At 41.7% G+C, this 15,065-nt stretch overlaps 1 protein-coding gene across 1 annotated transcript in view; it reads right to left on the reverse strand.

The window, feature by feature from the left end:
* Positions 1-264: 264 nt before the first annotated feature.
* il1rapl2 (interleukin 1 receptor accessory protein-like 2) overlaps positions 265-15,065 on the reverse strand; it is a gene marked incomplete at both ends in the record, with an annotated part of 345,922 nt that continues 331,121 nt past the window's right edge. The window contains 7 exons of the mRNA XM_083652367.1: positions 265-353; positions 1,653-1,683; positions 1,874-2,113; positions 3,124-3,246; positions 3,766-3,882; positions 3,970-4,047; positions 7,269-7,414. Coding sequence (XP_083508493.1) covers positions 265-353; positions 1,653-1,683; positions 1,874-2,113; positions 3,124-3,246; positions 3,766-3,882; positions 3,970-4,047; positions 7,269-7,414 — 824 coding nt within the window. The remainder of the gene's footprint in view (positions 354-1,652; positions 1,684-1,873; positions 2,114-3,123; positions 3,247-3,765; positions 3,883-3,969; positions 4,048-7,268; positions 7,415-15,065) is intronic.

Below are 15,065 nucleotides of genomic sequence, written 5' to 3' on the forward strand. Positions count from 1 at the left end.
CAGTAAACAGTCTGTAAGCAGTCTGCAGCCAGTACACCCAACCAGTGTGAATCCAAGGCATAATGCAGTCTACGCATTGTTGAAAGCCAACTGGTCCAAAACCAGTCCGTAAGCAGTCTCTCGCGAAAACTAGTATGACACGAGTCTGTACACAGTCCGAAAACCAGTTGGTCAACCGGTCTACCCCGTGTCCAAAGCCAGTGAAAAGCAGTCTGTGAAGCGGCCTGTCATCCAGTAGCAGTTGAGCAGTCCATCTACCAGATGTCAGAGCTTAGTTCTCTGCTGGTGAGCGGTACGAAGGTGCTGTTCATGTGGATCTCTGGCTTCTTCCCCAGCGTACTGCTCTGAGCCACCTGCAGGAGAAACACAGCACAGCAGCCATGAGCAGCACGCTCCCACACAGCACTGCCACTATAAGCAATCACCTACTGCATAAACAATATCTATTAGTAGCAATGTAATGCTTTCTCTTCCTCTGGGAAACACAACTGTTAGTCAATGTTCATTTCACACTGTTTTGAAATTTACTTCTGCCAAAATATGCCAAAATTTACTTGTGCCATATTGATTCAATTAAACAAAATCAATACCATTATTGTTGACAATAATGCAGCATTTAACTGTAGATTAGACTGAATGGCTCCTCCGTGTACATTACATTTGCAATATTTACACATTTCCTAATTCATCTGTTAATCTGGGAGCAGCACATGTTCACACCTTGGAGCCGTCTGAAGGTGTTTGGGAACCTTGCCAAGACGGACAAACAGGCGCTGCATTCTATACATTAAAGCAAGTCTGTGATTGGATAATAGTAAACCATGTCTTTCATTTTCCAACTCTGCGAGAATAAATGCACATCTGTGATTGGATAACATAAACCAGTGGTTCTCAAACTTTTTCACATCAAGGACCCATAAACTGACACCAATTAGACCATGGACACCCATTTGATAAGGTTTTGTCCCGGGGACCCCCATCTGATAAGGTTTTATCTTTTACATTTTTTATTACAGAAAGTGTATGAAACCCATGACCAAAATACTCATACACATTCTGTCATTGTGTTATTTATGGATGGCATATCTACGTATATATGGTATAGAGTACTGCAGGAATTAGTCCGAAAGACCCGCTTCCTACGTGTTAATCTCAATGGAATTTTTGGATGGGGATTTTGGTTGCTTGAAATAAGGTCTATTGTCAACTAAAGTTTATGAAACAGCAAAATGTGTGTGCAGCAAGATAATCTTCACAAATGAGGGCCACTTTTAGGATTTTCGAAGTGTGAATGCACTTCATTCTTTTTAAATGCAATTTAAAAAACGCTTCAAAAGTCATGAAAGTCATCCTCATTTGTGAAGATTATCTTGCTGAACACAAAGTTAGCTGATTCATAAACTTTTGTTAACCACAGACCCTATTTCACGCATTTAACCGAAATTCCCATCGAAAATTCCCATTGACTTTTACACATACAGTAGGAACCAGGAAGTTTAGGGACCTCTGGGTATGCCTACAAAAATACGTCATCCCTGCGGTACTCTATTATAGTGAAAATAAATGATCCCTGGGGGTCCCTGTACCCCACTTTGAGAACCACTGACATACTGTAAACTATGTTGTCTATGTTTTCTTTGAACAAGACAGACCTCCTTTTCCCCAGTGAGCTGCTCTGAACCCCTGGGGAGAAAAAAGGGGTTTTTATTTTCAATTTGATTATATTCTGAGCATACATACAACTCTACAGAAATTCAATTAAAGTAAACAAAATACTTTGCAGATGATGGAAGTCAGACTAAGTCAACTAACTGGGAAAAGAAAGCAACACAATAAACTACCAAAACATAAACGGGACCGCCCTCTCCCCCACCTGTCCATTCAGCAGCGTCATAGGGATATTGCAGTAGACGTGGCGTCCCCCAGGGCCCAGAGTGGAGAACTGCACAGTGGAGGGCGGGGGGAGGGGAGGCGACAGGGAAGAGGGCTGCGGCGGCAGCTGGAACTCGTAGCTGCGGCAGAAATGTCTCATCTGGGCTGCCGTAGCTGTGTGACCCCCACCCAGCGGCAAGGTCATCTGGTTGTAGTCGGGGATCTCTGTTGTCAAGGCAACCTGTGGTGGAAAAAACATGTAGCCTTCTAGCCTATATTCACGTTTATTATTTGTCCCAAAATGGCGATTTGTACATATTTTGCATATTAGAATCAGCAATCAAACTTTCCTAAGTCCCACCACTTTTCTCTCTGTGCTCCAATAACAGTTGAGCAAGCTTGGTACCGGGCAGAACCTCAGTCAACTTTCTCCTTTCCTGTGATACTAGATATCATATCACCAAGGACACGTCTGTTCTAAAGTAACATTACTAAGTCATATAACACTGGTATCAAAATACCAATGTTATGACTTCACAGCCTAATGTTACCTTTGAACAGACGTGTCCTTGGTGATAACAGGAAAGGGGAAAGTTGACTGAGGTTCTGCCGGGGCAGTGTCACAACAGTGAGGAAGGCCTGTGTGCCGAAACTGTTTGTGCTGTGCTGCTGCCCTACCCAGACTACAGGTATTAAACCTTCAAAAAGACTTTTTTGTGTGCTGGCGTTTCCTGCTGTGACTTGATATTGTTTGTGCCCTGCACCGAAGTTATATATTTTTTTTTTGGAGTGTGCTCACTGTTCACTTTTTCCCTAGCACTTCTGGTTCTCTCATCTAAAAGTCAATGGGATTTTTGCATGGGGATTTCTCTTAAATGCCTCAAAAAAGGTCTGTGGTTAACAAAGGTTTATGAAACGATGAACTTCATGTTTAGCAAGCAAATGGGGACCACATATTATGACTTCTAAGCATTTTCTGAAAATCGCGATTTAAAAAAATCACATTTACACTTCAAAAGTCATAAAAGTGGTTATCTTGCTGAACACGAGGTTAGCCGCTTCATAAACTTTTGTTTACCACAGACCTTATTTCAGGCATTTAACCGAAATTCCCATAAAATCCCATTGATTTTGAGACGAGGAAACCGGAAGTGCAGGGACTTCTGGGTTGGCCTACAAAAACAGGTCATCCCGGCCTGCGGTCTATATTGACTCTTAAATGTGGACAGTATTAAATATGCTGTGGCTGACCTGATGGTGTCCATGGCGACTGTCACTAGGGGGTGCCAGGGAGGCAGAGGTGGTCGTCATGGCGATGGTGGAGACAGTGGTCTGTAGGTCACCGAACAGGCCCTGCTCACCAGAGTCCATCACCTGTTACCATGGAGATAATATTATATACCTGCTGTCCCTATGGGGACTGTTTGAATTGCCTGCAGCAATGGTGAAAGACTAGAGTTTTGGCAGAGTTTGGTACCATTTGGTACCAGAGTTTTTCTACCACTTTCCTTGCGATGAGAAAGAGAAGAGGAAATGGCTCCAGTTAATAAGGTACGTTACAATTCAGAGAAAGTACGTAGAAAATAGTTTGGCGCTAAGTCTAAACAGATGATCTATAAAAGGTTATGTATGTAAAAAGATTCACGGGATCCGCCCTAGTTGTTTTGAATGAGAAGCGGTGCCGCATGAAGCCCTATCAGAGAGGATAATTGCTGCTGCACATGGTTTAGTGTAGAATTACACAACTGTCTCTTCTGTAAGCAGGTACAGTAGATAGTGAGAGACACATGTAATACAGTAGTAATAATAATAATAATAATAATACAATGATAGTGAGAGACACATGCATTACAGTATGAGCAGACAATTTCCACCATGATTTGAGCAGTTTACCTGGCGTCTGGACAGTGTCTCTCTACGTTTAGCAGGCATCTCATAGACCACCTGCTTCCAGAACTTCGAGGACAGTTCATTGCTCTTAGGGCCCCTCCACTTGATAATGGTTAAGACCTTGGGGGATGGGGAAAAGAAGATTAATTCAATCAATCAGAGCTAAGGCAACTAATTTCTTTGTAGCTTCTTAGTTCTATACAGTACCTTGATTGTGTGTTTAAGTGCTTCAACTTCTTGGTAGTTAATGACACTTTTGAGGTCCGCACACTCTATCATGATCACCTGGACAGAAGGAAAGACGGCGGTAGGGCAGCATTTGAGAAAAGAGAGATTTGACAATCTATAAGTGGAACAACCCTTCAAGCAACTCTCTTTGATGTGTGACGTCCTTCACTACATTTCTTTATTTAATATTTCTTTGTGGGGCTTTGACACAGAGGAGAGGAGACAAGCCCTTCATCATGGAGCAAGGCCAGTAGCGGAGCGTACGCCGGGGCAGAGGGTGCGGCCGCCACGGGCCCACTCGTCAGGGGGGCCCATCAAAAAAAAAAAAAAAAAAAAATTTTTTTTTTTTTTTTTTTTTTTTTTTTTTGCAGGCCAGGCCACCTGGCTGGCAACCTGTGTTTTTATTTTTCTTCTTCAGAACAAGCTTGTCTGTAAAGTGGCTTCACTGTAGTCTTTCTTGGACATAATATTACTTGGCTCAGTGAGTGACAAATTGTGTTTTCGGATATAGGGGCTATCAGCTATTTTACAGTTGTGACTTAAAATGACTTTATTTAATAAAGTCAGTGGTGTGAGTCTGAGAGGAATTCAATCAATAGACAATAACATTGGTGTGTTTAAAATTAGATATTCCACTAAATATGGCTAAAACCGATTCAAACATGCAAAAAAGGCACATTTTTCTTTGCGGCCTGGCAGGCCCGGTTCTACGGGGGTGCAAAAGCATGCATTGCACCCTTATTTGTCTGCATGCTCAGTTGAAAAGTAAAAAAATGTATAAATGCTACAGCTGCACACTTACTGTTTAAACTTGAATTATAGTTGTTGTTTTTCTTTGTTCTTTGATGTGATTTTATGGCTTTTTGGCACCTATATGTAACCTTTTAAGGTTGAGATAATTGTATTATCATTATATGGTCCAAATATTTCAGTAAAGCACTTGAAACACTTGAAATATTCTTGCTTGGGTGGTATCATTCTACTTGAAATGATGGTCAAATGCATTATTTTTAGTAAAATAACATGTCAAATTTTTCGGCCGGCCGGCCTTTGGCCGGCCACCCGAGTGGGCCCGGCCTTTGGCCGGGCATCTGCACCCCTTCCTATCTAGGATGCACCCCTAGTCATCTTGTTCTGGAACCGGCCCTGCGGCCTGGCCTGGCCTTCAAAAAAAAAAAAAAAAATTTTTTTTTTTTTTTTTTTGATGGGGCCCCCCTAAGAGCTTCGCCCCCTCTGGGCTGATAGGGTCGCTCCGCCCCTGAGCAAGGCTGTGCTGAAACAGCCCCACTGGAAGGTATACTTAATGTAAGTGAATGTCTAGGTTTTGGGCAGTTGTGCAGAATTGAGCTGCTCTGGGGGAAACTGGAACGGGAGATTATGGAAAACTCTCCTTCTGAACCTTTGTGAAGAACTAAACTAAATCAATGGCCAATATGTCAAACCTCAAACCCCAAAATATGTCTCTACTCCAGGCATGAATTAAGGTTAACATCATTTATGCTTTATTTGGCCTAATAAGTTTAGGTGGCTTTATTCATACATACACTTTGGAGCTTGATGAGAAATTGAAGTTGTAAGATAGGTTCCATGTCACTAGTCCCACACCTCATGAGTCCCACACCTCAATAATCCGAAAAAATGAAGCATTGGACAGATGGCTCATTAGTCCGACAGCTTGTTACCCTGAAAATGAAAAGCTCATTGTTGGTAGTTCTGCTTAATAAGTAGCCATGAGCTTCTGTTGAGGAAACGATCATTTTGCATAATAATGTGTTTGTTTGAGAAACTATGGGAGATTCAGTGTGAACAATGGACGAATAAATATTAGAGATTTATTTCATTCTATTTATTATTTGGAATATTAGTTAAACTTGTCACTTGCTATACATAATAATAATAATAATATGATTTTCATTTAATATTTGTTTTGATTTTCCTTATTCATTTACTTTTACTGTTTCTCTCCATTGAAATTAATTGTTAAAAAGAAAGGCAAAAGTATTGACCAAATCCATCAGCCATCTGACGGTGGCTTTCCTGCTCATATTACGTCTGCTCGCTATCCCCAGCGCATTCAAGTGGAGAGCAGTCTGACAACACCTGCAGGGTTTTTGCATAGGATATCTTTCTGGCCAGCTCTGACTGAGTTTTTAATCAGCATACTGTAGGGCCTACAGTATGCTGATTAAAAACTCAGTTTAAAAACTACAGTGTAGGCTACAGTACATCTAACAACTCATGTGACAGGACACACACCAACTGAGGTAAAACTCCCATGATTTATTCCGACATAGGAAATCTGCAATGGTAAAATAACTTACCAGAAAGATAAACCCCCGCTGATTCAGCACCATGGACAGGGCTGATAGTGAATAGCCAATGAGCAGGAAAGCCACGGTCACATGGCTGATGGATTTGGCCAATAATATTGGAATTTATTTACAAATCATTCCGATGGAGATAAAAAAGTAAATTAATAAAAAAGTAAATGAATAAAGAAAATCAAAACAAATAAAATGAAAATCAGGTCATTATTATGTGTAACAAGTTAACATATTAGGTTAACTAATATTCCAAATAATTTTAATTAAATGAATCTCTGGGGCAAATTTATCTTTCTTTATTTGTCCATTATTCACACTGAATCGTCCATAGTGTCTCAAACAAACACACATTATTATGCAGAATGATCGTTTTTCAAACAAACAGAAGCCCATGGCTAATTATCATGCAGAACTAGGTTATTGGCATAAGCAGATGCTCCCAATCAACTGGGGAACATTAGGAGGCAGGGCTGATTGAGAGCCATGGGTCTAACATTAGGAGGCAGGGCTGATTGAGAGCCATGGGTCTTTGCACTGCAGGACACGGAGAGTGTGTATTTTTGGAGCAACGAGCCGTCGGAACAATGAGCTTTATTGCCAGGATAATGAGCTGTCGGACTAATGAGCCGTAAGTCCAATGCTTCATGTTTCAGAGTCATGAGGTGTCGGACTCATGAGGTGTTGGATTCATGAGGTTTCGGACTCATGAGGTGTCGGACTAGGGGGCATTCCCCAACAGGGACTGTCCATGTATGTACAGCTCAGTCAATCATTTGAGAAGGAAAACATCAGAATGAAACAAGTCAGTATTGTGTTGACAGTGTTTCGTCCAGCAGGTGCAATGTTGTAAATATGTACTGGGACTTATGTGAACTGTCCTACAGGCAAAGCTCAGCTTTTCATGTGGAACTGAATGGAACCGAGCCTAAAGCTGTTTTACTTCCTGATTCGTACCTTGATCTCCCCGGTAACCAGCATGGAGTGGAGGCGTGTCTCTATCTGGAAGATACTCCACCCTCTTTTGGCGACGAACTCTGGGGTCAAAACGATGATCAGACGTCTGCTCTGTTCCACACTCCGAGCCAAGTCCTCAATGTAGACTGGGAGAGGGACGTAGATTGCAATATTTTACACGTTTTTGTTTTTCGGTTACTGTTTTAGTGGTGTAAGACAAGTATTTTTAAGGCAGATACTATTTGCACCTGGGTGTAAATACACTACTATACACTACAGGATTGGGGATTCAAGAGCAGCTACATAGACGTCTGTTTAGATGTGCGTTTACTGCAGTGGTTGAATCCCTAATCCTGTCTGCCTGGGCTGGGCTAGTAGCTAAATGCTAACTATGCTGGCTGGGAAGAATGGGAGGATTTCCCCCATTGACCACGCATCTATGACGAGACACCGCCTGAATGTATAAGACAGACAGAAGAGCAAAACAAACGTCCAAGCACCTTAAAATCTCAAAAAACATTTATTGAAACATGGTGAACTGTAACGTCACGTTATATAATAGAGCCCATGAGAGCTGTGCTGTATGTTGTCCAACTGAGGTGGCTAGGCATTCTAGCTAACACCCGGTCCTGGCTGGTCCTCTGGAAAATCCAAATTCGCGTTTAGAACTTTTAAAATTTGTAGTTCACAAACAATGTAGATTCCCGTTATGAGCTCAGTTTATTATATGGCACTTTATGAACTTTTTAAATTTGTAGTTCACAAACAATGTATATTCCCATTATGAGCTCAGTTTATTAAGTGCCATATAATATTTGTAGAGCTAAAATGATCAGCGTTTAGCATCAACTAATGCTAATTTAATTAGCTGAATGGACTAAACAGGCGGGAGCTTGTTGATGGCTTCACACACCAGCCCAAAGCCTGCCCATAGCTGCCGCTGATTGGTTTGACCGGAGCAGAGTGAGTGGGTTCAGCCACTCAGTTAACGCCCAGCGTGATATCAAGATTCTGGGGCAAAGTCTTGTCAAGAGAGCTCACGAGAGAATCCAGCTGGCTTGTAAAGTTACGGTGCCGTTGCTCCTCACCCAACCTGGCATAATCTCCAAAAACGTTGTCGTCTGTGTCATTCTCAGTATTTCTGTCAGTTTTGACGAGCTTTACATAAAGAATATCATTTGAATTTTGATCCTTGTTTCGTTAGTTGTGTTGATATTTTGCCGTGCTCGGTGAACGGCAGATTAGCTCCATCCCTGTGACTGCTAACTAAATTAATGACAGACTCTCCAACAACACATTGCAATTTCACGCCCAATTTGAGGGGCACAAATAGTACAGAACAGTCTACTCCTCTTCCCCCCCTCTCTCTCTGAGTACAGAATAGCCTCACCCCTCTCTCTATGAGTACAGAATAGCCTACTCCTCTCTCCCCCCCTCTCTCTGAGTACAGAATAGCCTACTCCTCTCTCCCCCCCTCTCTCTGAGTACAGAATAGCCTACTCCTCTCTCCCCCCCTCTCTCTGAGTACAGAATAGCCTACTCCTCTCTCCCCCCTCTCTCTGAGTACAGAATAGCCTACTCCTCTCCCCCCCTCTCTCTCTGAGTACAGAACAGCCTCCCCCCTCTCTCTCTATACAGAACAGCCTACTCCTCCCCCTCTCTCTCTCTGAGTACAGAACAGCCTACTCCTCCCCCCCCTCTATCTCTGAGTACAGAACAGCCTACTCCTCCTCCCCCTCTCTCTCTGTCTGAGTACAGAACAGCCTACTCCCCCCCCCCCCTCTCTCTCTCTCTCTGGCTTTCCTTCTCGCTGCTTCCTCCTCTCTTACTTCACTGTCTTTCTTTTCTCACCCCCCTCCCCTTCTCCCTGCTGTGGTTTTTGTGGATTATGTAAATCGATTATTGAAATAACTCTAATCAATGAGAGTCCCCCCCCCCCCCCCCCTCCCGACACCACCTCTCTCATTTGGCCGTTGTTTATCTCAGCCTCTTGCTCATCTGGCTGTCTGTATGGAGGCCTAATGGAGTGGATAATTGAATGGTGTATTTTAGGTTGCCATGTTAATAGCTTTGGTAAGCGATGAAAAGACACCTCTCTCTCTCTTTGTGTTTTTCACAGTACATAGCCTTGCTCTCTCTCTTTGTGTTTTTCACAGTACATAGCCTTGCTCTCTCTTTGTGTTTTTCACAGTACATAGCCTTGCTCTCTCTCTTTGTGTTTTTCACAGTACATAGCCTTGCTCTCTCTTTGTGTTTTTCACAGTACATAGCCTTGCTCTCTCTCTTTGTGTTTTTCACAGTACATAGCCTTGCTCTCTCTCTGTGTTTTTCACAGTACATAGCCTTGCTCTCTCTCTTTGTGTTTTTCACAGTACATAGCCTTGCTCTCTCTCTTTGTGTTTTTCACAGTACATAGCCTTGCTCTCTCTCTTTGTGTTTTTCACAGTACATAGCCTTGCTCTCTCTCTTTGTGTTTTTCACAGTACATAGCCTTGCTCTCTCTCTGTGTTTTTCACAGTACATAGCCTTGCTCTCTCTCTTTGTGTTTTTCACAGTACATAGCCTTGCTCTCTCTCTGTGTTTTTCACAGTACATAGCCTTGCCCTCTCTCTCTGTGTTTTTCACAGTACCTAGCCTTGCTCTCTCTTTGTGTTTTTCACAGTACATAGCCTTGCTCTCTCTTTGTGTTTTTCACAGTACATAGCCTTGCTCTCTCTCTTTGTGTTTTTCACAGTACATAGCCTTGCTCTCTCTCTTTGTGTTTTTCACAGTACATAGCCTTGCTCTCTCTCTCTCTTTGTGTTTTTCACAGTACATAGCCTTGCTCTCTCTCTTTGTGTTTTTCACAGTACATAGCCTTGCTCTCTCTCTTTGTGTTTTTCACAGTACATAGCCTTGCTCTCTCTCTCTTTGTGTTTTTCACAGTACATAGCCTTGCTCTCTCTCTTTGTGTTTTTCACAGTACATAGCCTTGCTCTCTCTCTTTGTGTTTTTCATAGTACATAGCCTTGCTCTCTCTCTTTGTGTTTTTCACAGTACATAGCCTTGCTCTCTCTTTGTGTTTTTCACAGTACATAGCCTTGCTCTCTCTCTTTGTGTTTTTCACAGTACATAGCCTTGCTCTCTCTCTTTGTGTTTTTCACAGTACATAGCCTTGCTCTCTCTTTGTGTTTTTCACAGTACATAGCCTTGCCCTCTCTCTCTGTGTTTTTCACAGTACATAGCCTTGCTCTCTCTCTTTGTGTTTTTCATAGTACATAGCCTTGCTCTCTCTTTGTGTTTTTCACAGTACATAGCCTTGCTCTCTCTCTTTGTGTTTTTCACAGTACATAGCCTTGCTCTCTCTTTGTGTTTTTCACAGTACATAGCCTTGCTCTCTCTTTGTGTTTTTCACAGTACATAGCCTTGCTCTCTCTCTTTGTGTTTTTCACAGTACATAGCCTTGCTCTCTCTCTTTGTGTTTTTCACAGTACATAGCCTTGCTCTCTCTCTCTCTTTGTGTTTTTCACAGTACATAGCCTTGCTCTCTCTCTTTGTGTTTTTCACAGTACATAGCCTTGCTCTCTCTCTTTGTGTTTTTCACAGTACATAGCCTTGCTCTCTCTCTCTTTGTGTTTTTCACAGTACATAGCCTTGCTCTCTCTCTTTGTGTTTTTCACAGTACATAGCCTTGCTCTCTCTCTTTGTGTTTTTCATAGTACATAGCCTTGCTCTCTCTCTTTGTGTTTTTCACAGTACATAGCCTTGCTCTCTCTCTTTGTGTTTTTCACAGTACATAGCCTTGCTCTCTCTCTTTGTGTTTTTCACAGTACATAGCCTTGCTCTCTCTTTGTGTTTTTCACAGTACATAGCCTTGCCCTCTCTCTCTGTGTTTTTCACAGTACATAGCCTTGCTCTCTCTCTTTGTGTTTTTCATAGTACATAGCCTTGCTCTCTCTTTGTGTTTTTCACAGTACATAGCCTTGCTCTCTCTCTTTGTGTTTTTCACAGTACATAGCCTTGCTCTCTCTCTTTGTGTTTTTCATAGTACATAGCCTTGCTCTCTCTCTTTGTGTTTTTCACAGTACATAGCCTTGCTCTCTCTCTTTGTGTTTTTCATAGTACATAGCCTTGCTCTCTCTCTTTGTGTTTTTCACAGTACATAGCCTTGCTCTCTCTTTGTGTTTTTCACAGTACATAGCCTTGCTCTCTCTCTTTGTGTTTTTCATAGTACATAGCCTTGCTCTCTCTCTTTGTGTTTTTCATAGTACATAGCCTTGCTCTCTCTCTTTGTGTTTTTCACAGTACATAGCCTTGCTCTCTCTCTTTGTGTTTTTCACAGTACATAGCCTTGCTCTCTCTCTTTGTGTTTTTCACAGTACATAGCCTTGCTCTCTCTCTTTGTGTTTTTCATAGTACATAGCCTTGCTCTCTCTTTGTGTTTTTCATAGTACATAGCCTTGCTCTCTCTCTTTGTGTTTTTCACAGTACATAGCCTTGCTCTCTCTCTTTGTGTTTTTCATAGTACATAGCCTTGCTCTCTCTCTTTGTGTTTTTCATAGTACATAGCCTTGCTCTCTCTCTTTGTGTTTTTCATAGTACATAGCCTTGCTCTCTCTCTTTGTGTTTTTCATAGTACATAGCCTTGCTCTCTCTCTTTGTGTTTTTCACAGTACATAGCCTTGCTCTCTCTCTTTGTGTTTTTCACAGTACATAGCCTTGCTCTCTCTCTTTGTGTTTTTCACAGTACATAGCCTTGCTCTCTCTCTTTGTGTTTTTCACAGTACATAGCCTTGCTCTCTCTCTTTGTGTTTTTCACAGTACATAGCCTTGCTCTCTCTCTTTGTGTTTTTCATAGTACATAGCCTTGCTCTCTCTTTGTGTTTTTCATAGTACATAGCCTTGCTCTCTCTCTCTTTGTGTTTTTCACAGTACATAGCCTTGCTCTCTCTCTTTGTGTTTTTCACAGTACATAGCCTTGCTCTCTCTCTTTGTGTTTTTCATAGTACATAGCCTTGCTCTCTCTCTTTGTGTTTTTCATAGTACATAGCCTTGCTCTCTCTCTTTGTGTTTTTCATAGTACATAGCCTTGCTCTCTCTCTTTGTGTTTTTCATAGTACATAGCCTTGACAAGCATGAGCTATTCATTTAGTCTATATGCATGTCTATGGTTGTGCACTTGGCTTGTGTGTCAATGTCAGGGTTTGTGTATGTGTGTGTGTGTGCGCGGCGCGCGCGTGTTTGTCTGTGCATGTGCGCGTGCGTGTATGTGTGTCTTTGTCTGTGCGTGTGTGTGTGTTTGACTGTACATGTGCACGCGTGTGTGCGTTTGTGCGCACATGTGTGTGCGTGTGTGTGTGTGTGAGAGAGAGACATTGTTTATTTGAATTTATGTAGCGAGTGATTTGTTTTCAGGATATTTTCAGGCCACAGGGGGGATGTCTCATTTTGGGAGGAAATATGACTATTTTGACTGGTTTTGGGATGAGGTGTGTGTGTGTGTGTGTGTGTGTGTGTGTGTGTGTGTGTGTGTGTGTGTTATTTTGTGTCTGTGAGTGCATCTGAGCGTGTTTTGGCATACTTTAGCTAGAAGCAGGCGGTGCAGAGCGAGCCGATCCATTCTAAACCTTATTATTTCAGTAATTGTATTAATGTATTGTAGGATGAAAAGTTAAATAATGGGGAAAATGTACATTTGTTTGATTGTTACTTTCTGGCCACATTATCAGGCTATTTCAGTGACCACATTCATTTTGAGGATGTTTTTAAGGCCAGGGAAAATGCCATTTTGGGCAAGAAAATGCTAATAGACAGGAGCTAATGACCTCAATATTTTTAGTCATTGCACTAGTGTTATGTGCCAGATGAATTAATAAGGCACTTTAGGGACTACTATCGTGTTTTTTATCATGTTTCTAAAGCAATGAGCAGGCATATTTCATCTTACAAGCTCACCCAAGAAGAGCACAGGATTTGTACACTTTCAATGTCACCTTGCCTAAGGATAAGAGCATCAAAGTACATACATGTACAGGTAAGAGCATCAAAGTACATACATGTACAGGTTTAAGGATAAGAGCATCTAAGTACATACGTGTACAGGTTTTTCATCAGTTTGTTCCCCATAGCCGACCTACTATATCAAGAGTGCACATGGATACTTCAATACCAGTAGTCATAAGAATACACAGATAATAAGCTGCATGCTTTATATCAATTTGCCGTAAATTTCAAGCATTCATGCAGATTGAATTACTATTTTGTTTGTTGTTGTTGTTGTTGTAGTATTTTGTTTATTATTATTATTATTATTATTATTATTATTATTATTATTATGATACAGTATGATAAAGTTGATGCTGTGTGCGTGTGTGTGCTTGTGTATCTTTAATCCACACCCTCGGATTGGGCTGAAGATTTGCATGGTAGTGGGTTATGATTGGGGGAAGGTCATGGGCAGGAGACCCGGAAACCATCCAGGAAGTCCTGGAAACCACCTGGGCCCTATACCACGAATGTTCTATAAGAAGATCCAGGATCTGTCCCTTGATCTGGTTTGTCTAAACCAGATCAGCTCGATTGTAGTTAACTTGTACTACGAACCTCGGTTGCCACTCGTTAACTCGAACCAGGTTTTTCTAATCAAGCTGAGCTCGTGAAAATGCCCGTGCACTGGAGCTCGTGCCCGCAAAAGAGGCGTGGTTTTTAACAACTGCCAATCACAATGCAATATGGACTGCTCCAACTCCGACAGCGCCAGAAACGCCTATTTCCTCATTGAATGAAACCGCAAATAAAAATCCGCGTTGGATATTATTAGTCTGTTCCCGAATGACTGTCTAAAGTGACCACTTTTATCCACACCAGTAATTTCTTTGAAGAGCGGTTTCTACCTCCACGTAGGCTATCTACAGCAGCTCAATTCACCCTCTCAATAAACTAAAAACCGGCATGTCTTTTGTGGAAGCAATGTGTAATCTATCTCAGTCCAAAATCCGTATGTAGCCTAAGACCATTTAGGCTCAATGAATAATAATGATCTCATGATGTGTTTAGTCGCACTGATTGAATAATTCCTATAGGCTAATCAATAAAAAAAAGAATGATAATAAAATAAAAAAATGCTTCTGAACTGAATCGACACGGTACGTGCGGGCATACAGTAGATTTCATTTATAAAAAATAGCCTATTTTGTGGTCACATATAGGCTATTGTCAGCAGAGTCGCATATCTCCATATTTCATATAATGATGATGGAAATATGAAGTTCAATCACATCATACAGGCCAAAAGCAACACAGTTGCAGCTGCAAAATGCAGGAGTAGCCTAGATATGAATCATCTTAATATGGGATCGCCTGTTAAATTGCTTAGATGTAGTAGGCTATTCTAGCATGACCATTTCAATTCCAACCCAACGTCAGTCTCAGCTCAGTTGCGCACACGGCACCATGTGCTTTGGAGACGTTTATGTAACCTTTTTATGCGGTTTAGTGATATTTCTCCACTCACTATTCAGCTGCAATCGATCAGCGGGGTCAAACAACGTATCTAGGCTACTTGAGAGCACAAAAATGAATATATAAAAACATATTCCAAAGTGGTAAGTAGGGCTTAATTAAAATGTAGCCTGCAACAAGTGCAAGGCTTTAGTCCTTGATTAATTCAACATTACAATTCGTGCTCCTTCCTCGATGGGAAACTCGTCCAGAAAGGGCTTGGCCATTTTTCCAAACTGCTGATTCGATTGGTTCGTGGGCGGTGTATTTAAGGTCTAATCTTATCCTTGCAACTTAACCTGCTGCGAACCAGGTTAA

This window comes from Poromitra crassiceps (assembly GCF_964638095.1).
Source record: "Poromitra crassiceps genome assembly, chromosome: 15".
In the NCBI taxonomy this organism is placed as follows: domain Eukaryota; kingdom Metazoa; phylum Chordata; class Actinopteri; order Beryciformes; family Melamphaidae; genus Poromitra; species Poromitra crassiceps.